The following is a 25,625-nucleotide window of genomic DNA, read 5'->3' as shown; positions in this document are numbered from 1 at the left end:
AAGACCAAGCTGTTATCACTGGTCCCCATCCTTTGCTGACAAAATCTGGGCACCTTCCTTTTGGCCTAGAGCAGGCAAGGGTCTGTGCTCCACCGCAAGCTACAGCCCCTTACCTTGCCATGACTGCCTGCATTTACCTCGCCCCTGTGTGCTTGGGAGCCTAGATGTGGACCAGGCTGGTTCTGTCTTTGTGCTTGCCAGGTGTGGGATGATCTACATGGAGCCCCATCAACTAGGCTGGAAGCCCTTGAAGGACTCTTATATGGACACCCTGCCCACCAGTCTCACTGAGGAGCACAAGGAATTGGTGACAACATCAGACTCCTTTACTTCCCCTCCCTCCCTGTCTCCCTGCTCCTCATTTCTAAGGCCTTCTAGACACATATTTACCTTCTAATTCCAGGATGCAAGAACAGGCAGTGGCTTCCCTGCTTGCCTCTAGTTGTCTTCTTTCCTGGCTGCCTGCCATTTTTCCAACTTTGTTCTCCATGTGGAGAGGATGGGATATGGTCAATTTCTACTTTTCTTCTACCTTCTTCATCACTCCCCATCTCCCCAGTGGAGAATTCTGATGCTTGAGAACATTCTACAAGGTGGCTGGAATGTCACTCCTTTTCCCATTGCTCCACTGGCAGAAATATCTCTAGAAGTTGCTCTAGAGATAGGCCAGATTAGGAAGAGCTGTGTTCCTCTCTGTACTGCCACTCCCCATCCTGGTGACCTCGACTTCATACCTCTCATATCTAGGGAGCTGGAGCCAGCTTAGAAAAGCTTGTATTGCAGGTACTAAGAGTATATATCCCCTTCTTCCCTTTCTAAAAGAGGTGTGAACATTCAGGTTAATGGGTACATGAGCACACTCTCAGCCTAGGGAATCAGGAAGGGAGAACCCAAGCTTTTGGTGGCTTTTGTCTTTCCCTGCATTAATAGAATTCTAGGAAAGTTTCTCACCAAAGAAGCCAAGAAAGGTATAGTTGGGCTCTCTTCCTACTGTGGAAATACTCTGATGAGCTATGTAGGATGGCCCCATTCCTGTCACATTTATATGCATGTACCATGTATATAATCACATACTTATACAGATACATGCCCACATGCACATCAAGAGACCAATCTATACAGGTGCACAGGAAGCCTTCAGTGCGACTCCTCAGTGTCCTTAGCACAAAGTCTAACTTCTTATCAGGGCCTCTGAAACCTCAGTCTGACCCTGTCACCTTTCTGAACTCATCACTACCCTCTTCTTCAACTTATTACCCTGCAGCCCTTGTATTTTGTTTCCATTCCTAGAAGACCCCAGGTTTCATCACCTCAAGACTTTCACACCTTTTCTTCCTCTTCCTGGAAATGTTGTCCCATTTTATCTTCTGAGGGATGATTCACCTTCATCATCTCAACATAAAGGCCTCCTCCTCTAAGAAGCCTTCCCTGACCACCCTACTAAGCCCTTCCCATTATTCCCCATTGTAGCATCTTTATTTGTTTCCTGCTAGTACTTTCCATGATTTGTAAGTATTTTATTTATTTCCTTGCTTGTTTAGTTATTTATTTTTTGTCTCCCCTACCCTTCAGTAATTTCTGAGAGGGCAGGAATCTTGTCTATCTTGTGAGTTGTTTATCCTCAGCACCTACAACACTGTAATTACTAGATACTCCATAAATATTTGTTGGCTGGATGAATATACCACGTATTCATGTACACATGTGTACGTATTCATATATATGTTCATGTGTATGTATTCATATATACATATAAATGCATCTATATATTTATATACAGATATATATCAATATATGTATATATACATATATATATATACACATGTATTTATTTAGTGATGACCTATCTACTTCCCAAAAAATGACTTAAGATAATTTACAGTGACAACCACAAATCTTTTAACAAAAATGAAAAAATATCCTAAATAAGAGGATAAAGGAAAAATTTTTTGGAAAGAGTAACTGGGGTGAAAAGCAGAGACGAGAATCATTATACCTACAAATAAGTACATATATACATACATACATACAGATAATTACTGAAAATCAGCCCTGAACTTAGCTCTGCACTTCCTATGGCCACTTTATACAGGAGTCCAGCCTAAAGTCATTTGAAAATCTTGTTTAGGGTTCCTAATGATTTTATACAAACAAGTCAGATGCCCAGTTTGGGTCCTAAAACTACTTTATGCATCTTGTACCTGACCCACGGTAGCTCCAAGCCTCTGAGTATCCAGCTCTGGGTAGTAAAATGGGAGGAGTAGGGATGGTCTGTGGGCTGCCTGTCCATTGAGTAGGAAGTTTAAGTCAGGGCCCTGGGTACCTTTGATCCTTTCCCCAATACACCTATATTCAAAAATAATCAGCAACTTTACCAGCATCCCTGGCCTTCCAGAAGTGTACCAAACCCTTAGTCTTAAACTCATTTTTTTGATAACATCTTCAAATTTCGTGTCTACTTTCAGGTCAGTGATATGTTCATGTGGCTTGTCCAGCCCTGCCTGGAGTTTATTCACCTTCAGTGTAAATTTGTGGTCCAAACTTCTCCCATCCACCTTGCTTCCTCAATGATGAGACTGTACTCCTCTCTGCTTGGTACGTGCTACTATGATTCTTGAAGGTGGGGTATATGCGGGATATTTCTTCCTCTTCCCCATCCCTTCTATTCCTGCCCCGTCCATGAGTCACAACGAGACTGGCATTTTAGTCTAGAACAAACAAGCGTTTGGAGTGGAGATAGTAGAATTTAGCGGAAAGAATCCATGTTTGGGGGCTTTAACATTAATCTTAGATTGATTTCCTGGATGTTTTTGTGCAAATTACCCCATCTTTTCTTGTGTTAGGTTTCTTGTCCACACAATGAGGATAAAAATCTCTGTCTCTCTTTACCTAACTAGGATATCCTGGAGGGAAATGAATTTACATGATACATATGAATGTATCTGAGAAAAAAAAGATTCTGCAAAAAATAAGACCGGAGATTTTCCTGTGTTAAGAAAACTTATAAAAATCTGATTTCACAAAATACATAGTTACACGGTCAAGAGAACTGATCATATCAGCTACAAAACTAGGGAACTTCTCCAGGACATGAGAAGTACCTAAATCATAGAACTATTTGTTTAAAGGTCCTAGAGAAGTTCCCTGTAACCATCTCATATAAATCAAATTTCATTGAATTCTGTGGGAAATGACAAAGCATGTGTCCATTTGGAGAACTTCTTCCTGGATGACATTTCTTTTTCAATATCTCACATAATTCAGGCTCAAGATGGATCTTCCCAGAACTTCTGTTACATGTACATTTTCTCAGCTCATTGCTTCCAAAGGCATTATAGGAACAGATTAAAAAAATGTAATATGGTGAACAGTTGAGTGGAGACTTTCTTTGGCTAAATATTATGTGATTTTTCTGAAATTAAAATTACAGGCAATTTCAAAAGCACACTAACTGCATACAATGCCATATATTTGCATCATTAGTTGCAAATTTTGCATATTTTCCCAAGGCCTGTTTCCTGTCCTTGTGTTGTATCTCCTCCAGGAAAAAAGGCATCGCATGAGAAATGGACTCATTGTCCCCAGCGCTGAGTGCCCTAATATCTTGCCTTCCCAGATCTATAGCCATGAGTCCTATCAGGAGTGTTGAAAGACACTCTACTACTAAAAACTGGGGACATGAACACAGATATGTCTGATTTCAGAGCCCTAACTTTTTCCTCTGTCAGTGCTAAAATGCAGGAGTATGGTAACTATGATCAATCAGCAAGGCGTTGAGCTAAGGAATACTAAATACATTTGTTAGCCTTTTATTTTAAAATAATCGAAATAATTTATAATAATAATAATAATAAATTATAATATTTATAATTATATAATAATTATATAATTTTATAATTTTATAATTTTATATATAATTATATAATAATTATAATATAATAAAATATAATAAAATAATAATAAAATAATCTGGCTTGCAAAAAAATTGCTAAAGGACTATGTTGAGTCACATATCCCTTCACCTAGCTTCCTTTAAAGTTAACATCTTACATAACCAAGGCACAATGATCAAAATGAGAAAATTGAAACTGATACTAAACTATTAACTACACTACAGACTTTATTTGCAGTTCATCAATTTCTCCACAAATGTCCTTTTTCTGTTCTAGGATGCAATTCGGGAGGTCACTTTTTTTTTTTAATTGTTGTATCTCATTCGTGTCCTTCAATCTATGACAGCTCCTCAGTCTTTCCTTGCCTTTTTTTTTTTTAAATAAACCCAGCATGAGGCTTAAACTCATGACCCCCAAATCGAGTCACGTGTTCTACTGACTGAGCCAGCCAGGCACCCCTTTCCTTGTCTTTTATAACTTGGTTACTTGATAAATAATGGTCATTTATTTTATAGAATATGTCTCAATTTAAGAGATATGTTTTCTCATAATTAGATTGGGGTTATGCATTTTCAGTAAGAATACCACGAAAGTGATGATGTATCCTTCTCTGTACATCATCATGGGGCACATGATGTTGCTATATGTTATGACTGGTGAAGGCTCTGGTCAAAGTTAGCTTTGATCAGAGCCACATTTCTCCACTGTAAGAGAAGTGTTACTATGTTTTCCTTCATAATTAATAAGTATTTGGGGGAGGGGAGACAATTTGAAACCATGCAAATATCCTATTTGCTCCTCAAATTTTCACCCACTGATTTTAATATCTATTGGATCTTGCCTACCACGGTTATTATGGCGGCATTTGCCTAATGTTAATTTTCTGTTTCTCTGTGTATTCCTTCTGTATTTACTAATTAGAATTCTTCTGTAAGGAAAAACTGTTCTTCCCTATTTCTTTGCTAATTCAGTTATTTGCTGATTGAAGTATGAACTCACAATATTTATTTTATCCTATGGGTTATAATCCAATGCTATAGTTATTTTGTTGCTCAAATGTTTTCAGCCATTGAGAGCTCCTTCAGGTTGGTGCCCATGTCCTTTCAAAATTAGAAAAAGTTTTTAAAACTAGCACAAAGAAATATGTGGATAAAGGATCTGGCAGGTGATGGCCACTCAGCCACTATCATTCCCCTCTCCAGAGCCCTCACAGACAAGACCACCCAGCTCACATTGTTTATAGATCTGTATATAAGCAGATATTTGCAGCTTTTCCTGAGGTTCCTTTTTCTTGCTTTTAGATGAAATCAGAAAAATAGACAAGGAGGAAAGTGAATTATTTGAAGGCCCAACAAGCCAACAGATCTTTCTCTGGCTGCAAGGTCTATTCCTCTTTGCCTTGGTGTGGACCGTGGCCGGCACCATCAATGCGGACAGCAGAAAGAAATTTGATCTGTTTTTCCGCAACCTGATCATGGGTATGGATGATAACAATCCAAGGCCCAAAAGCGTCAAACTTACCAAAAACAACATCTTTCCAGAAAGAGGTAACTTAGTACCTGTTTGTTTTGTCTTGCTATAATAATCTGGATCATATGGTTCCAAAATCCCATCAAAATGTGTGGTCCAAGTAAGGGTTTTACAATGGCCAGGTGACATTACGTAGCTTGCCTGAGTGGGTTCAAGGTCTCCAGAGCTGGCCCACATGTGTAAGAGATGGATGGCTCAAAGTCAGGGTCTTATGGGATGTTTTAACTATTGTTTTAATTTAGAAAAGTTGATATAACTTTTTTTTCCCCAAAATTACCCATAATTCCATCATTCAAACAGGCTCCAGGAGACAGAATGAGAAATATAGCACATTTGTTTTTCTTATTCCCTTCTAGCCTTATTCTGTGTGTTTACATTCATCGTATTATGTTGATTATGGCGTTAATATTCATAGTAATTTTGTCATTGTAATCTAATTTCATGTTGAAATGTTTCCATTTTTGCCATATACGTTTTCTTCAAAGTGATCACTTTAATGATCTATAAATATTCTATGTGTGACATCATTTACTAAAAGATCAAAAAATTTTTTTCTTTTAAGTGGCTTTCACTATTATTTTTCTTAACACCATAATGATATATAAAATTTATTTTTTAATATTTTACATTTAAACATTTATTTATTTATTTATTTATTTATTTATTTATTTATTTATTTTTAATATGAAATTTATTGTCAAATTGGTTTCCATACAACACGCAGTGCTCATCCCAACAGGTGCCTTCCTCAATGCCCATCACCCACTTTCCCCCCCCTCCCACCCCCCCATCAACCCTCAGTTTATTCTCAGTTTTTAAGAGTCTCTTATGGTTGGGCTCCCTCCCTCTCTCTCTTTTTTTTCCTTCCCCTCCCCCATGGTCTTCTGTTAAGTTAGAAAAAACAGAGAATAGCAGAAATAAAAATCAGTGGTAATCCAACTACCCACAAATAAACACTTAAAGTTTTTTTCTTCAAGTTTTTTTCTATATTTCTGTAACAAAAAGGAGATCATACTATAAACACTTCCCAAATAGCTTTACTTTTTGTGATTATAAAATAGTAGATAAAGGGTGATGAAATAACTTCTAGAGTGATAGTAATGTGTATATTGAGAAAGATTTGGTTTACACAGGTATGTTCATTTGTCAAAACTCAGTGAATGTGCACTTAGGATTTGTACATTTCATTGCATGTAAATTTTAGATCAAGAGAAAAAGCATAAGCAAATACTGAACAGTGAATGATATAAATGCTGAAGTTTACGGGGAAGTGTATAGATGTTTTACGTTGAAGTCTGTCAAAAAATCAGATGGCTTACTTGATAGATGGATGAACAGGTATATGATAAACCAAGTAAAAACTAATCGTAAAGTTTAGGAGAAGGGTATGTAAGTGTTTGCTGTACAGTGTTTTCAGTATTTATGTTTGAAATTTTTCCTAATGATAATAATAAATGAATGAACAAGTAGGGGCCACCCACTGCCCCTGTACACACAGTCCTTCCTCAGCACATGAGGCACACTTTATCTGATATGGTCATCTGTCCCAGTAAACTGCATAGAGGCCCTGGGCCAATCCAATATTTAGATTGTAGTACAATCATTCTGTTTTCTTTCTTTCTTTCCTTCTTTCTTTCTTTCTTTCTTTCTTTTCTTTTCTTTTCTTTTCTTTTCTTTTCTTTCTTTCTTTCTTTCTCTTTCCTTTTTTCTTTTATTCTCTCTTTTCTTTCTCTTCCCCTTCCTTCCTTCTCTCCTCCTCTCCTCCTCCTCGTTTCTCTTTTACTTCTTCTTTGACTTAGAAGATTCTTTTTTATTTTGGTAAAATATGTATAATATAAAAATTTACCATTTTAACCATTTTTAAGTATACAGTTCAGTGGTGTTAAACATTGTTGTGCACCCTTCACCACCATTTATCTCCAGAACTTTTTTCATCTTCCCAAACTAAAACTCCATATTCTGTAAACACTAACTCTCCATTTCTCCCCTCCTTCTGGCTCCCCCACCCCCAGCAACCACCATCCCACTTTCAGTCTCTATAAATCTGACTACTCTAGGTACCTCATTTAAATAGAATCACATAGTATTTGTCCTTTTTTGACAAGTTTATTTCACTTAGTAATAACTTCAAAATTCATCCATGTTGAAGCATGTGTCAGAATTTCCTTCCTTTTTAAGGTTGAATAATACTCTGTTGTGTGTATGTGCCACATTTTGTTCCTTTGTTCACCTGTTGATAGACATTTGAGTTACTCTCATATTTTGACTACTGTGAATAATGCAGATATAAACATGGGTGTACAAATATTTATTTGAGTCTCTTGCTTTCATTTCTTTTTGCTATGTGCTCAAAAGTGGAATTTATTTTTTTAAGTTTATTTTGAGAGAGAGAGAGAAAGCACATGCACAAGTGGGAGAGGGGCAAAGAGGGAGAGAGAGAATCCCAAGCAGGCTTTGCACTGTCAGCCCAGAGACTGACGTGGATCTCAGGCTCACAAACTGTGAGATCATGACCTGAGCCGAAACCAGGAGTTTGATGCTTAACTGACTGAGCTGCTCAGGATCCCCTTAAAAGTGGAATTTATAGATCATATAGTAATTCTGTGTTTAAGTTTGTGAGGAATTGCCACAATGTTTTTCATAGTACTTGTACCATCATACATCCCCACCAGCAATGCGCAAGAATTCCAATTTCTTCACATTCTCATGTATTGTTTTGTCTTGTTTTTTAGGAATAGCTATCCTGACGAGTGTGAAGTGCATTCTTGATTTTTTAAGAAAAAATATGAATAGGTCATATAATAAAAAAGATAAATGTTTTAAAAAAGATAACCACAATTAACATTTTGATAACCATCCATTTAGACATTTCCCTGTGCATATATGTGCCTATGGATTTATTTTTGCAAATATGGGATCATTCTGCACTTATTTCCTAGTTATTTTCTAGTTTTTGTTATCATTAACAACACTGTGATGAACAGTATTCCGGTAGCCACCTGCTTGCTTAATCCATGATTATTTTCTTAGGATAATTTCCTAGAATTAAAATAACTGAATCAAGAATCAATAAAATTTTAAAGCTTTGATTGCTAAATTTCCCTTGTGCCTTCCCAATCCATTTCCTGAGTAGGTAATCATGCCATCAACAAACAAAAATAGTTTTATTTCTTCCTTCCCAATCTTTTATTTTCTTTTTTGTTGTTGTTTGGTTTTTTTTTTAGTCTATTGCATAAGCTAAGACTTCCTGTATGATTTATATAGGTATGATTAGAGGGAGCATCCTTATCTTAGGGAGAAAATATCTAGTTCCTTGCCTTAGGTATGAGATTAGCTGTAGGTGTTTTGTTGATATTCTTTATCAAGTTGAGGAAGTTCCCCTCTATACCTAGTTTACTGAGTGTTGGATTTTGTCAAATGCTTTTTCTGAATTTATTGATAATCATGTGAGTTTTCTTCTTTAGCCTGTTTCTGTAATAGATTACATTAATTGATTTTTTAAAAATTACCTTCATTTATTATTTCTCCAAAAGATTTCCTTTTTTTTTTTAATGTAGATCCAAACTTCTGACCTATATCATTTTCCTTCTCTCTGAAAAAATTCTATTTCCTGTGGGGCTGCCCTGCTGATTATGATTTCCCTCATTTTTTTGTTTTCTGAGAAAGCTTTTATTTCTCCTCTAGTTTGAAAATATAATCTCAGTGGATACAGAATTTTATCATGGTGAGTTTTTTTCCACCAACACTTTAAATATTTCCCTCTACTCTGTTCTTTCTGGCATACTTTCTGATGGAAAGTCTGCTATAATTCTTATCTTTGTTCCTCTATAGGTAAGATCTTCCCCAATAAACTGATGTTTTTCCAGATTTTCTCTTTGTCTTTAATTTTCTGTTGTTTGGTTATATTATTCCCAGGTGTTGAATATGGGGTGTTTTTCTTCCTTCATATTTTCTGAGCTACCTGGTTCTATAGGTTCATATCTATCATTAACTTTCAAAAGTTCTTGGCCATTATTACATTGAATATTTCTGCTTTGCTGTCTCTTCTTTTTCTGGTATTCCCAGTATTAATATCTTAAACCATTTGCAATTGGCCACAATTATCCAATAATCTGTTCTTTTTTTAAATTTTTTCCTCCATTTATTTCAGGTTAGTAAGTTTATATTGTCATATATTCCAGCTCATAGATTCTTTTCTAGGCTGCATCTAGTCTATTAATAAGCCTACCAAATGCATTCTTCATTTCTACTACAGTGTTTTTGTTTTCTCTTATTTTTCTTTTGATTCTTTTTTTTTCTTCATTAGCCTAATGGATTACATTAGTTGATTTTTGAATGTTGAACCAGCCTTATATACCTGGAAGGAATAAATCCCACTTGAATGTGGTGTGTAATTCTTTCCATATATTGTTGATTTGATTTGTCAGTATTTTGTTAAGGATTTTTGCATCTGTTTTGTCTGTTTTGAGGAGATATATTATCTATAGTTTTCCTTTATTGTAGTATCTTTGGTTTGGGGATCAGGGTTATGCTGACCTCATAGAATAAATATGCTTTTATTTTCTGGAGAAGATTGTAGGGTATTGTAAAATGTTTTTCCTTAAATGTTTAGTAGAATTCATCATTTAGGCCTGGTGCTTTCTCTTTTGGAAGGTTATTAATTGTTGCTTCAATTTCGTTAATAGATATCGTTCTCTTCAAATTATCTATTTCTTCTTATATGAGTTTTGTTAGATCATGTCTTTTGAGGAATTGTTTTATTTCATCTAAGTTATCAAATTTGTGGTCATAGAGTTGTTCATAATATTCCTTTATTATCTTCCTAATGCCTTTGGTATCAGTAGTGATGGTTCCTCTTTCATTTCTGATATTAGTAATTTCTGTCTTCTCTCTTTTTTTCTTGGTTGGCCTAACTAGAGGTTTATCAGTTTTATAACCTTTTCCAAGAAACAGCTTTTGGTTTTGTTGATTTTCTCTATTGATTTTCTCTGTTTTCAACTTCATTGATTTCTACTCTAATTTTTATTATTTATTTTATTCTGCTTATTTTGTATTTAATTCACTCTTCATTTCTAGTTTCCTAAGGTGGAAGCTTAGATTATTGATTTTAGAGCTTTCTTCATTTCTAATATATGCATTCAATGCTAAATTTCTCTGTAAGCATTTCTTTCACTGCATCCCACAGATTTTGAAAAGTTGTGTTTTCTTTCTTTCGTTCGTTTGTTCTTTCTTTTTGAGAAGGAGAAAGAGAGGGCACTCAAGCAAGGGGCAGAGAGAGAAAGAGAATCCCAGAGAGGGAAAGAGAGAGAGAAGTGGGGCTCACCTGAAGCGAGGCTTGTGCTCACCCAACGTGGGACTCAAACTCATAAACCATGAGATCATGGCCTGAGCCAGTCAGATGCTTAATGACTGAGCCACCCAGGCACCCCTAGAAGTCTTTTTCTTAATCTTCAAGTATTTGGGGATTTTCCAGCTATCTTTTTGTTACTGATTTCTAGTCTAATTGCATTGTGGACTGAGAGTATACACTGTATGATTTCTACTCTTTAAAAATTTTAAGGTGTGTTTTATGGCCCAGAATGTGGTCTCTCTAGGAGAATGTTCCATGTGAGCTCGAAAAGGATGTATTCTGCTGTTGTTGAAGTAATCTATAAATGTCAGTGAGGTCCAATTGATGGTGAAGGTGCTGTTTAGTTTAACTATATCCTCACTCATTTTCTACCCAATGTCAATTGCTGATAGAGGGGGACTGAAGTCTCCAACTATAATAATTGGATTTTTCTATTAATTTTTGCAATTCTATCAGTTTTGACTTATGTATTTTGGTGTTCTTTTCACATTTGTAGTACGAAAATAGTATCTAGTTTTAATTTCTTCTCTTTTTAACTGTGAGATTGAATTATATATATATAATTAATTATTAATTATATGTTATATGTAATTTATTATTAATTAATAATAATTATTATCAATATAATAAATACATATACTTATAATGTTATATAAATTATATTCTAAATTATCATTTATAATAAATAAATAATAATTGATAATTAATTATATATAATTAAATCTCAATTAAAAAGAGAAGAAATTGAAATTAGATTATATAGTATTTTATAATTATTAGATTATATTATTATTAATATAATTATATTATAATTGATAACTATTAAGATTATATTAATCATATAATTAATAATTAATTATATTATATATATATATATGTATAAAACAACTGTTTGTTTCACCTATGTTCTGAATGGTTTGTGTTCTTTTTTTAATATTCTACTGTAGGGTTTTGTTTTGTTTTTTAACATACTATATCTAGATGTATGTCTCCTTTTGTCTATTTTCCCTGGAATGTGATGAGGCCTTTCCATCATCGAGGGAAATTTTTATTGTCTGGCTTCCATATCTATCATCTCTTTCCTTATTTTTGAGTTTTTGCCTTTTTAAGATAGTTTTTTTTTCATTTTAATATGTCACCCACAACTTCAGTTATGCTTTTAGTGCCTTGCATGGTGTTGGTTCTGCTGTTGTTACCTATTGTTTCCTTATGATCCTTTCTTAGTGTAATGATTAAAAACAAGTCACATTGTCAGGGCTTGAATCCTGCCTTCAATACTTAGTAGTGAGGAAGTTCCTTATCCCCTCTCAGTCTCCTCATTTATAAAATGGGGACAGGGCACCAGGGTGGCTGTCACTTAAGCATCCAGCTCTTGGTTTCGGCTCAGGTCATGATCTCATGGCTCGTGGGTTCATGAGTTCAAGCCCCACATGAGGCTCTGTGCTGACATCATGGAGCCTGTTTGGGATTCTCACTCTCTCACTCTCCCTCTCTCTCTGCCCCTTCCCCCCGCATGTAATAACAGTATGCAGTCATGGTGTTCTTACAAGAATTAAATGAGTTAATACATGTAAACACATTTAGAATAAAAGGATGGTATATAGAAGATGTTAAATATCAGCAATTTTTATTGCTGTCTTATCATTGTCACCATCATTCTATTAGCTCATCCATCTTCCTTTTTTTATCTCATGTGGCCTTTTTATCTTAGCCTGTTTTCTCCTTACGGCTTTCTTTCCTGTTTCATTAAAATGATAGCAATCAACCAGAAAAGACCCTAAATAGCCAAAGCAATCTTGAAAAAGAAAACCAAAGCAGGAGGCATCACAATCCCAGACTTCAAGCTATACTACAAAGCTGTAATCATCAAGATAGTATGGTACTGGCACAAGAACAGACACTCAGATCAATGGAACAGAATAGAGAACCCAGAAATGGACCCACAAACATATGGCCAACTAATCTTTGACAAAACAGGAAAGAATATCCAATGGAATAAACACAGTCTCTTCAGCAAGTGATGCTAGGAAAACTAGACAGCAACATGCAGAAGAATGAACCTAGACCACTGTCTTACACCATACACAAAAATAAACTCAACATGCATGAAAGACCTAAATGTAAGACAGGAAGCCATCAAAATCCTTGAGGAGAAAGCAGGAAAAAACCTCTTTGATCTTGCTCACAGCAACTTCTTACTCAACATGTCTCTGGAGGCAAGGGAAACAAAAGCAAAAATGAACTACTGGGACCTCATCAAAATAAAAAGCTTCTGCACAGTGAAGGAAACAATCAGCAAAACTCAAAGGCAACCGACAGAATGGGAGAAAATATTTGCAAGTGACATATCAGATAAAGGGTTAGTATCCAAAATCTATAAAGAACTTATCAAACTCAACACCCAAAAAACAAATCATCCAGTGAAGAAATGGGCAAAAGACATGAATAGACACTTCCCCAAAGAAGACTTGCAGATGGCCAACCGACCATGAAAAATGTTCAATATCACTCATCATCAGGGAAATACAAATCAAAACCACAATGAGATACCACCTTACACGTGTCAGAATGGCTCACATTAACAATTCAGGCAACAACAGATGTTGGCGAGGATGTGGAGAAAGAGGATCTCTTTTGCATTGTTGGTGGGAATGCAAGCAGGTGTAGCCACTCTGGAAAACAGTATGGAGGTTCCTCAAAAAACTAAAAATAGAACTACTCTACAACCCAGCAATTGCACTACTAGGCATTTATCCAAGGGATACAGGTGTGCTGTTTTGAAGGGACGCATGCACCCCTGTGTTTATAGCAGCACTATCAACAATAGCCAAAGTATGGAAAGAGCCCAAATGTCCATCAATGGATGAATGAATAAAGAAAATGTGGTATATATGCACAATGGAGTATTACTCAGCAATCAAAAACAATGAAATCTTGCCATTTGCAACTACGTGGATGGAACTGGAGGGTATTATGCTAAGTTAAATTAGAGAAAGACAAAAATCATATGGCTTCACTCATGTGAGGACTTTAAGAAACAAAACAGATGAACATAAGGGAAGGGAAACAAAAATAATATAAAAACAGGGAGGGGGATGAAATAGAAGAGACTCATAAGTATGGAGAACAAACTGAGGGTTACTGGAGGGGTTGTAGGAGGGGGGAAGGACTAAATGGGTAAGGGGCACTAAGGAATATACTCCTGAAATCATTGTTGCACTCTATGATAACTAATTTGGATATAAATTTAAAAAAATAAAAAATCAAATTAAAAAAATGGTAGCAATCATCATCATCATCATCTTTTTGTAGTCTATTTAGGATTCCAAACAGTTTCCTGAAATTTGGTTTTGAGTCTTGCATTAAACAAGTTTCAAGGATATACTCTTGAAGTGTAATCTCCATATTATATTCCTTTATATTGCAGTATTTTTTCAGTTTCCGTATGCTGTTTTCTGCTTCCTCTATCCTTCCAGATCAGTCTGTTCATGCTTTGTGTCAACAAAGATGGTTCATGAAGTTCCCTTGACCCCACTCTTGGCCCACTTTGTGTCAACATCTTTCCTTTCCTTCTGCAGCTAGCAGGCTAGTGATATATATATATGACTTCCACTCAGTTTCTAGGTAACTTTGCCCTATAACATCTCCTATCTACTGTGATGGCATGTGTCCTCCCTCCACATCCTACTCAACTGATGCGCTATTTAAAACAAAAATTCCACATATACGGCTTCTTTGTCTATATTCTTTTGCAGCACCTACTTTACTTAAAAGCCAATTTGGTTCTGAAAAGACCATTCATAAGACTAAAATGACACCTTGCAAGTGATCATTGCAAACCTGTCCATGGGAAGTTAAGCTTTACTTTTTCTTCATGGTAATCCCACATCTCTCTTTCTGCTAGTTTTCCAAATTGTCACAGCTTTTGGACATGATCAGGGTAAATAATATTCATATAACACTTTTAAAATAAACCTAAATGCTATAAACTCTGCTCTAGAGTAAGAAGCAATAGGATGGCCAAGATCCAATGACCACATATGATCAACTAATGCCATCTGTTGGAGGCAGCCTTTTCTATTTGTTTCATCTCTGAATATTCTAGAAAAGGGAAGTTTCTCAACAGAGGGGCATTTGTGGCTCTTTACTCTGGAAGACCGTATCTCACTGAATTTAAGGTGTTCTGACTGACTCTTCCTTACTCATATGGTCTGGGACCCTACTGCACTTCTCAGCTATACGGGGCACCTGGGTGGCTCAGTCGGTTAAGTGTCCGACTTCGGCTCAGGTCATGATCTCGCAGTCCGTGAATTCAAGCTCCCCACTCATGCTCCTGCTCTCTCTCTCTTGCTCTCTTTGTCTCAAAAATAAATAAATATTTAAAAATTAAAAGAAAAAAAATAAGAGGCAAGGATAAGGAGAAAATGAGACAGTACTCCTGGATTAATACCTGGTAGGGCAAAGGAACAGCTACACAATTTTCTGTGTGGGATGGAACCTGAGTCTCTGCATCCTAGTGGCCTTTATTGCCTTTCCTCATGAAATCTCATTTTAAAAAAATTTTTTGTAACATTTATTTATTTTTGAGAGAGAGCGTGAGTGAGGGAAGGGCAGAGAGAGAGGGAGACACAGAATCTGAAGCAGGCTCCAGGCTCCGAGCTGTCAGCACAGAGCCTGACATGGAGCTCGAACCCACGAACCGTGCGATCATGACCTGAGCCAAAGTCAGACGCCTAACCGACTGAGCCACCCAGGCGCCCCCCTCATGAAATCTCTTGAGGTAAGATTTCTTATTCCAGCTGGAGATGCTGCTCAGATTTTTTTTTTCAGTCTTTATTTTCAATGACATCATTCCACTTCTTTTTCTTTTTGGCTTAATAAGTATTTTAGTGTGAAATTTCAAAGTGCCTAGCCAGAACCCATTTGAATCAAAGACATGTTTTAAGTACTAAGTATGCTTTTTTATATATAACAACTTTATGGAGGTATAATTTACATACCATAAAATTATCCCATGTAAGTGTACAAATCAGTGGCTTTTAGTAAATTTGCATAGTTGTGCAACTGTCACCATAATCCAATTTCAGAACATTTTCATCCCTCTGGTAAGATCCTTCAGGCCCATTTCCAATTAATCCCTGTTCCCATCTTCAGTCCCAGGCAACCACTGACCTGCTGTCTATATATTTGCCTTTTCCTGGTATTTCATATGCATGAAATCATGGAGTATGTGACCTCTTGTGTCTAGCTTTGAGTATACATTCTTATTACCACCTTAAAAAGCTTTAAATGCCTTTCTAGCCTTTCCACAAGGAGCCAAGGTTAAAATTCTCATGGTAAGACCTCCAGGGAGGCTTCCCTGACCTTATGGGACATTGTGTTCTGGGCTTTTCACATTCAGGAGCTGTGGGATAAGTAGACTTCTGAGATAAATGATGGAGGAACTACACTAGGGAGCATACGTTAAGGAAAGCAAACAGACCTTTGAGGGATTCTCTCAGGGTTGGGTTCACATCATCTGACATGTATCCTTGTTTGTCAACTAAGAGATTTATTTATCCATCTATTCATCTATTCACTGTATGCCCTTTATCTTTTTTAAATTTATTTATTTAAATTCAAGTTAGTTAACCTACAGTGTGGTATTGGTTTCAGGAGTTGAACCCAGTGATTCATCACTTACATATAACCCCCAGTGCTCGTTAACCCAACAAATGCCCTCGTTAACACCCATCACCCATTTAGTCCATCCCCCCACCCACCTCACCTCCAGCAACCCTCAATTCATTCTCTGTATTTAAGAGTCTCTGAGGGTTTGCCTCCCTCTATGTTTTTATCTTATTTTTTCCTTCCCCTCCCCTATGTTCATCTGTTGTGTTTCTTTTAAATATATATTTTTTTGAGTCAGAGAGATAGAGCACAACCGGCGGAGGGGCAGAGAGAGAGGGAGACACAGAATCTGAAGCAGGCTCCAGGCTCTGAGTTCTCAGCACAGAGCCCAATGAGGGGCTCAAACCCGTGAACCATGAGATCATGACCTGAGCCGAAGTCAGACGGTTAACAAACTGAGCTACCAGGTGCCCCTATCTGTTATGTTTCTTAAATTCCACATATGAGTGAAATTACATGGTATTTTGTCTTTCTCTGACTGACTTATTTCATTTAGCATAATACACTCTAGTTCCATCCACATTGCAAATGTCAAGATTTCATTCTTTTTGATCACTGAGTAGTATTCCATTGTGTGTGTGTGTGTGTGTGTGTATCTCACATCTTCTTTATTCATTCATCAGTGTGTGCCCTTTGAAACCTCACTCCTTTGTTGAAAAGTTTACCTTATTGGAGTGCCTGGGTGGCTCAGTTCGTTGAGCGTCTGACTTTGGCTCAGGTCACGATCTCACACTTTGTGGATTCGAGCCCCACATCGGGCTCTGTGCTGATAGCTCACAGCCTGGAGTCTGCTTCAGATTCTGTGTCTCCCTCTCTCTCTGCCCATTCCCTGCTCATGCTCTGTCTCTTTCTCTCTGTCTCTCTCTCTTTCAAAAAGAAATAAACATAAAAAATTTTTTAAAAAGTTTACCTTATTCTCCCAAGTGCTGGAGAAGAACACAGGGTGAAGTGGGGGGGGGGGGGAGGTCAGAGGTAATAGAGACAGAATATGCCTTCCTGGATTTCTACTATTCTCTCCTTTTCTTCCCTTGTACTTGGAACAGAGTTTGAATTAAAATCACAGTGCAGAGTGAACAAGAGCCATTACTCTGATAAGAACCAGAGACCTAGAGCTGAATCTTCTCAGTGCCTGTGTGCTCAGAGCTATGCTACATGTTTGACACATATATCTTTCATTTACCCTCTACAGTGACTCTCTGAGCTTCACATAAAATCAGGCCCATTTTACAGGTGTACAAATGGTAACCTTGGCCAAGGTCACATCGCTTAGCAAATCTACTTTTACTCACTTGAGGCTTTTCTCTTTGGCCTTAATCTTCCTGTGTCAAGCAACAAACTAGCTCTATTGAATCATAACATCCAGGGAAGGGAGACAAATGCTTTTCTGAATCATGCTTTTAGTGTCTCCTTTTTTTGTTGTAAAACAATTCAGTTCTATTTTTTAAAAATGACCAAAAAGTATCTCTTTGTTCACCACCCTGTCCCAAGTATGTCAGAAAAACTTTTCTGTTTTGTCTACCTGATTTCATCTCTTTACCTCTTTAGCATAATGACATATGTTCTATTTTTTATTCTATTTTCATCTGTCATTGCTTTTTGAAAGAATTTGATATGTTGATACTTAGTTTTTGCAAAATATTCCATTCATCTCATAAGACATAATTTTGACTGGTCTCCTAATGTGAGACATGTAAATTATTTCCAAATTTTTGCTATCACAGATGGTGCTGCATAGCCGTGTATAGAGATTATTTTCATTCTGAATTATTTCCTTATGATAAATTCCCAGAAGTGGGATTTCTGGCTTAGACTACAGAACATTTTTGTAGCTCTGTAAGCATAATGCCAGATTGCTTTCTAAAAGTGTTTTGCTAGATTAACTTCTAGGTAAAGCTGCAGAGGGGTGTAGGATAACAGACCTCCCTCCTTTAATACCTAGTGAAATGAACAAAAACAACAACAAAATTAAGCCTAAAAATATCCCAGCAATAATTATAGAAAATGTTCCATCTTGATTCTGTCTATAAACATTAAGAAGTGATGGACAGGAAAAGTAAAACTAAGATCTGGCATGCTGCATCTTCCAACCTAGACCCCACCACCCCCCTGTCCTCCTAAGAGTGGTTTTGGGAGGAAAGGTGGTCAGTTGACAAAATTCTGAGAATTCTCACTGGTAATCACCCCTTGGAGAGAAGTGGATTACAGTGGCCTGCAGATGCAAAGAATGTCTATGAGAAATCCTTGGGCATGAAGCACCTGCATGCTTCTGTAGAATCTTAATACAAGTGGGAGAAACTACGAGGGTTTGCACCTTCCACAGTCTATGCTGCATCAGGATTGTGAGATGATGATACAGGAATGTGGGACATGTTGCTAGCTGGGATGGGAGTGGCACCATAGTTCAGGAACCTTGGCCAAATTGTAGAAAGAGAGTGTAGAGCCCAGGTTTCCTAGCAGGGGCAATTGAGAATTTTCTTTTACCCGGTCCATGTAACCTCATGCTACAAAAAAGAAAGCCACTCACTAATCCTTGAATTGTGGTCAGGAAAGTGGAGGAGATAAACTGGCCTCAGATAACATTAGGAAAGATGTCAAGAACTTACCTGATTGTAACAGAGCAAGAATGGTATGGAAATTGCAAACATGAGAAAGAGAGAAAGAGAGAGAGAGAGAGAGAGAGAGGCAGACAGACTGAATGAATCTAAAAGAAAAATTACCTAAGAAACATAAAATATTTCTGTTGAAAGAACTTAGTTATAACAATTTTATTTCTTAAAAAGTTCATAGACGAACATGTGGTACTGGCAAAAGGATAGATATTTAGCTCAGTGGAATATAATTGAGAGTTCAGAAACCAGCCCCTCACATTTATGGTAACTTGCTTTTTGGCAAGGGTACCAAGATAATTAAATGGAGAAAGAATAATCTTTTCAACAAATGGTGCTGGGACAGGTGAATATTTGTCATAAAATAATGAATTTGGACCTCTACTTTGCACCATAGTCAAAAATTAACTCAACATGAATGAAAGTCCTAAATTTAAGAATTAAAACTTGTAAAATTACTAAAGAAAAAATAGGTGCAAATCTTCATGACCTTGGACTAGACAATGGTTTCTTAGGACACCAAAAGCACAGGCAATAACAATAACAACAAATAGGTAAACTGGACTTAATCAAAATTAAAAACTTTTGTGCTTCAAAGGACAATGCCAAGAAAGTGAAAAGACAACCCACAAAATAGGTGAAGCCTTTTTACAATCATATGTATGATAAGGGACTTCTATCTGGAATATATAAAGAGGTACTACAACATAATAATAAAAAGATAACCCTACTAAAAAATGGGCAAAGTAACTGAATAGACATTTCTCCAAAGAAGATACACAAAGAGTCAATAAACATGTGACAACATTGTTAGCCATCAGGAAATGCAAATCAGAAGCACAATGAAACACCACTTCACAACTAGGATGAGAATAATAAAAAAGAAAACAACAAGTGTTGGTGAGAACATGGGAAAACTGGAACCCTTACATACATAATGGAAATGTTAAATGGTACAGCAGAGTTGGAGAACAGTATTTGACAGTTCCCCAAAATTTAAACATAGAGTTGCCATATGACCCAGCAATTCTATTCCTAGTTCTATGCCCAGGAGAAACAAAAACATGTCTACCCACAAACTTCTACACAAATGTTCATAGCAGCGTTATTCATAAAGGCCAAAAAGTAGAAACAATCCAAGTGTCCATCAATAGATAAATGAATAAATAAAAATATCCATATAATGGAATATTACTCAATAATTTAAAAAATTGAAGTAATAATACATGCTACAACATGGATGAACCTTAAAAATATCATGCTCCCGGATGCCTGGATGGCTCAGTTGGTTAAGCATCCAACTCTTGATCTCATGGTTCCTGCATCCAGCTTTATGCTGACATCACCAAGCCTGCTTAGGATTCTCTCTCTCCTTCTCTTTCTTTGCTCCTCCCCAACTCGTGCATGCGCTCTCTCTCTTAAAATAAATTAATAAACTTAAAGATATATATAAATCATAATGAGTAAAAGAAGACAGCTACAAAAGAACACATATTGTGTGATTTCATTTACATGAAACATCTGGAATACACAAATCTGTAGACAGTAGATTAGTGGTTGCCTAGTGCTGAGAGTAGGAGGGGGAAATGAGGGGTAACAACTAGGAGATATGGGGTTTCTTTTTCATGTAATGAAATGTCTTAAAATTGGTTATAGTATAGTTGCACAACTATGAATATTAGTACATCACATATACATTTTTAGTAAAGCTATCTTTTAGAAGTTTGTAGATGAGGTGAAAAAAACCACAGAATTAGAGGAAAAGAGGGATTGAAAAACTACAAAACAAACTGACAATGAGACAGTACCATTAGCGGTCTAATAAATACATTAGGAACAGCAAGAAATAAAATGTATAAATCTAGGTATCTCATAAATGGCTTAGAGGGGAGGTTTGAGAGAACTACACTTACTATAGAAGAAAAAAAACCAAATACATTAAAGCAATTATCAATATGATTGATATAGAGGCCAAACCATGCTGATTCCTTAAATGGGTAACCCAGTAAATAGTATAGACAATATATACAAAGGTATATATGAGAGGAGGGATTTCTGGGTGGCTCAGTCAATTGAGTGTCTGATTCTTGATTTCAGCTCAGGTCATGATCCCAGAGTTGTGGGATCGAGCCCCACATCCGACTCTGCTGAGCATGGATCCTGCCTGGATTCACTCTCTCTGTCCCTCTGCCCCTCTCCCCCACTTACTCTCTCTCTATATATAATAAAAAATAAAATAAAAAATTTTAAAAAGATATAAATGAGAAATTGTTCCTCAAATGAACAACTGTTTCTACAGATTATGAGTATGCCATGTTTCAAGAAAAAGTGATAAAGAATAATTGACCAAAAGATATAGCCTGATTAAATTATTAAATTTACAGATAAAAGAAATTACATGATACATATAGATAAGGAAAAAAAGTAAGTGAAGAGGGAAATATCTGATGGACCTCAGATTTCCACACAGCAACTTAGTATACAGAGAAACATAAGAGAACAGTCAGAAGTCTGAGGGAAAGAAAAATGTGACCTGAGAATATCACTGTCAGCCAAGTCATTGTTGAAAAACAAAATCTGTTGGCAGATACTCCCAAACTTGCAAGAGCTGAGAGAATGAAGCACCGTAAGTCCCTTCTTGGGGGGGGGGGAAAAAAAAGGAAAGAAAATAAATTTTCCGACTAACAGATCGATCAAAACAAAGAGCTTTTAAATGGGCTGTGTTAGAAGCCATGAATTTGAGCAATGAATCTATTGAAACTAGACCTAAGACTAAGGAATGGGAGAATTATGGTCATCATCAACAACAAAAGGAGTCAGAGGAGAGGAGATGGAAGGAAAAGTGAGTTAATCACCTCATAGCTTATGAATGAATCAGGGAATTTGGTCTAACATTGAGTCACATGTATTTACAAATGAAATATAATGTCAGGATTTGCTACAAAAGACTCCACACAAACAAAGGAGAATGGAAAGGAAAGGGAGTTGGTTAAGTGTCCAACTCTTGATTTTGGCTCAGGTCACACTCTCACTATATGTGAGATCAAGCCGCTCATTCAGCTCTGTGATGACAGCACGGAGCCTGCTTGGGATTCTCTCTCCCTCTCTCTCTGCTCCTCCCCTGCTTGCTCTCTCTCAAGATAAATAAACATTAAAAAAAAAGAAATTTAACATCTTTATTTTAAAATAGTATAATAGATGATATATATAACATATACGTGATACATATAATATATGTGATATGTAAGTATATAATATATGATATACATTAATAGAATATATAATTCTATATTAATATATCACATATAATTATATATCATAGTATAATATATAATGTCAAATGATCTTATTCTTATCAAATCCTTTCATCTGTCCTTCCATGTTCAATGTGCTTGTGTGTCTAAAGAGAAAGCTAGAAGGATTGCCATCAAAAGTTATTTCTAGAGGGACGCCTGGGTGGCTCAGTTGGTTAAACATCCGACTTCAGCTCAGGTCATGATCTCACAGTTCGTGATTTCAAGCCCTGTTGGGCTCTGTGCTGCCTGGAGCCCACCTTGAGTTCTGTGTCTCTACCTCCCTCTCTGCCCCTCCCCTGCCCCTGCTCACGCTCTGTCTCTCTCTCTCTCTCAAAAATAAATAAATACTTTTTAAAAAAATTTTTAAGGGGCGCCTGGGTGGCTCAGTCAGTTGAGCGTCTGACTTCGGCTCAGGTCACGATCTCACGGTCCGTGAGTTTGAGCCCCGCGTCGGGCTCTGGGCTGATGGCTCAGAGCCTGGAGCCTGCTTCTGATTCTGTGTCTCCCTCTCTCTCTGACCCTCCCCCGTTCATGCTCTGTCTCTGTCTCAAAAATAAATAAACGTTAAAAAAAAATAAATAAAAAATTTTTAAAAAGCTATTTCTGGATGTGAGATCTGATTTATTGCCTCCTTTTATTGTCCTTTTCAGTACTTCCCATTTTACATATTAAAATAATTATTTATATAATTAGTACCTATCATTTTTTATGCAAACTGTAGAGTCATTACTCTCTAAAAGATATTTTTCCAATTTATACAGTTACCATTAATGTGTAAGTTTTATGGGGCGCCTGGGTGGCTCAGTCGGTTAAGCGTCCGACTTCGGCTCAGGTCATGATCTCGTGGTTTGTGAGTTCGAGCCCCACACTGGGCTCTGTGCTAACAGCTCAGAGCCTGGAGCCTGCTTCAGATTCCGTGTCTCCTCCTATCTCTGCCCCTCCCATGCTCATGCTCTGTCTCTGTCTCTCAAATAAATAAACGTTAAAAAAAATTTTTTTTAAATGTGTAAGTTTTACCACAGCTTGGCTAATACTGGTAGATACACATTTTCAGATGTCTATAACTGAGGTGGTTAAACACCTCAAATATGAAATGTAAACCCCTGGGGTGCTAATGACCTGTTTTGTTTCTTTGAATCCAGGGAGCATCTATGATTTTTATTTCCTCAAGGAAGGTAGTGGACATTGGTACACATGGACAGAGTATATTACTAAAGAAGAGGAAAATATCCCAGCTAATGCCAAGGTAAAAGAGAGGTATTTGTCATGGAACTTTGGTTTCTAAAATGACCTGAACTTTCTCCAAGGTGGAGGAATTAACATCAACTCTTTATTAGCATTTTTAAGAACTTTCTTTAGAAAAAGTTTCAAACATGAGCTGGATCAGCCTTCAAAAGCTTGGACTTTAGAATTAGAGGCACAGATTCCTTACTCGGCCCTCACACTCTCTGCCTCAGTTTACTCAGCTACACAATAGCAAAAAAAAATACTTGAAGGATGTTTGAGAGAATTGAAGGTAATATACCTGAACACGTGGCACACATCATGTGCTAGATCCATGTTGATTGCTATTTTGATTATTATCATTGTCATGTGGTCAGTTATCAATGCTGGGCAGTCATCAGTCCAATGCTGGGCGGTCATCAGTCTTACCTCTCAGACATCTCAGCCAAAAAGGATCATTGTCTTTTCTTCAAAATTCCCAGAGAAAGATTTCCTTGATCAGAATTCTCAGAAAAACAGGTCTAGCTGTTTTTCTCAGCTCCAACTTCTCCTTGTAGAAAATTTGCCTCTATTAGTAGTTTCTAGTGAACATACTTTACCTTTCTGGGGGTGGTTGCAGATCATTCAGGCCCCAGATGGAGTGGTGGACAATGTATAGAAAAGTGGGAATATTGACAGTCAAGTCAGGCAGCCAGCAGGGTGACAGCTGCTCCTGAAGATGGTGTGATAAGCAGAGGTGGATGTGTGCTGAATTTTGGGCACACTCTGGGGGCTGAGTGTTGTGCAGAAGCCCTGAGCATGGAGGTCCAAAACTTTAATTCTCCTTAAAGAGCTTAGTCACCTGAACCTCCAGGGGGGGTTGAAATCACACTGAATTCATACAAATAAGAGAGTCCTATGCAGAGAAGATTTTAAGTTGTGCTGAAAATTTTCCCCTTGTCAAAGTGTTGTGGTCTTTGAAAATAAAAATCTCTGAAACCCAACTTGCTTTAAATTCCATCTTGATAGAAAAATAAGCATTTTTCACCTGGCCCTGTATTCAGCACCACTTACTGGCCACATGACTTTGGACAAATGAGCCAGTAATCTTCCAACCTCAGAGGGTTACTGGGAAAACTGCAGGGGATAATATAGGCAAAGCCTCCTAAGCTCAACACCTATTAATGCTCTTCCTCTATACTTCAGTTCCCTTGCCTTGTCCCTTTTCCTTTGAGCAAATTATTATCAAAAGAAGCCCAGCCTTTTTCTGCCGATATTTACAGGGCTGCCTTGTTGCACAGACTCACTTGGTGCCATTGGCATTGTGGTCTAGCCTTGCTTTAGTGGCACCGTTTACATAAAACACAGTAGGAATGGTACTTTCTGGAGTTGTGCAACACACTGGCTCCATGTTCACTAGCCCCTTCCAGCCTAAACATAAGGAGATGTCAGCATATGATATATATCTTCCAGTCCCTTCCTCTGTCCCCATGGAAGGACCAAATGTGACCAAATGGCCAATGACAGTGTTCAGGCTCAAAGAAGCCAAGCTAAGGTAAGGTATTCTACTCAAAGTAATAGGGAGTCCATGACTCCAAACCAAGCCCTTAGAGTCCAGTTGGGGTTTGAATACCAGGAAGAGTGTTGTAATCCCCATATTGGAAAAAGGGTTAAGTGGGGGTGGGTCCTAGAACCAAGGATCCAAGTGTTGGAAAAAGGCAGAACAGGAGTGAGTGCAGGGAAGGGGGCTAAGTGTCACAACCCACCCTTCTGAGCCAAGCAGTATGGAAGATGACATATGGGAGGTGGACCTTCCTTGCCTGGGGCAAGGCAGACAGGTTGGTTCAGAGCAATGATCTCAGAGGGCAACAACTATAAACTGATCATGAGTGTAATTGGTGTTTATTCCTTGATAGTTCAGTGGTTAAGAATATAGACTTTGGAATCAGACAAGCTAGAATGCAAGTCCTTGTATTTCTACTTACTTGTTGTATTACTTGGGCAAGTTGCCCAAGTTGGACCTTGGGCAAGGTCCAAAAAGGTCTGGACCTCAGTTTCCTCACCTACAAAACAGTGC

The 25,625-nt window shown here is 37.2% G+C and overlaps 1 protein-coding gene across 3 annotated transcripts in view; it reads left to right on the top strand.

The window, feature by feature from the left end:
- The window catches only part of DNAH3 (dynein axonemal heavy chain 3), a 169,834-nt gene that overhangs the window by 94,131 nt on the left and 50,078 nt on the right, over positions 1-25,625 (top strand). For all 3 annotated transcript variants that reach the window (XR_003415245.2, XM_053213005.1, XM_027043073.2), the window contains exons 39-42: positions 202-307; positions 2,466-2,595; positions 5,195-5,440; positions 23,488-23,591. Coding sequence is in view for 2 of the 3 variants with exons in the window: in XM_053213005.1 (XP_053068980.1) it covers positions 202-307; positions 2,466-2,595; positions 5,195-5,440; positions 23,488-23,591 (586 nt within the window). In the remaining variant the exon portion in view is untranslated. The remainder of the gene's footprint in view (positions 1-201; positions 308-2,465; positions 2,596-5,194; positions 5,441-23,487; positions 23,592-25,625) is intronic.

Source organism: Acinonyx jubatus, chromosome E3 (genome assembly GCF_027475565.1).
Source record: "Acinonyx jubatus isolate Ajub_Pintada_27869175 chromosome E3, VMU_Ajub_asm_v1.0, whole genome shotgun sequence".
Classification (NCBI taxonomy): domain Eukaryota; kingdom Metazoa; phylum Chordata; class Mammalia; order Carnivora; family Felidae; genus Acinonyx; species Acinonyx jubatus.
This window is presented reverse-complemented; position numbering and strand designations above follow the sequence as displayed.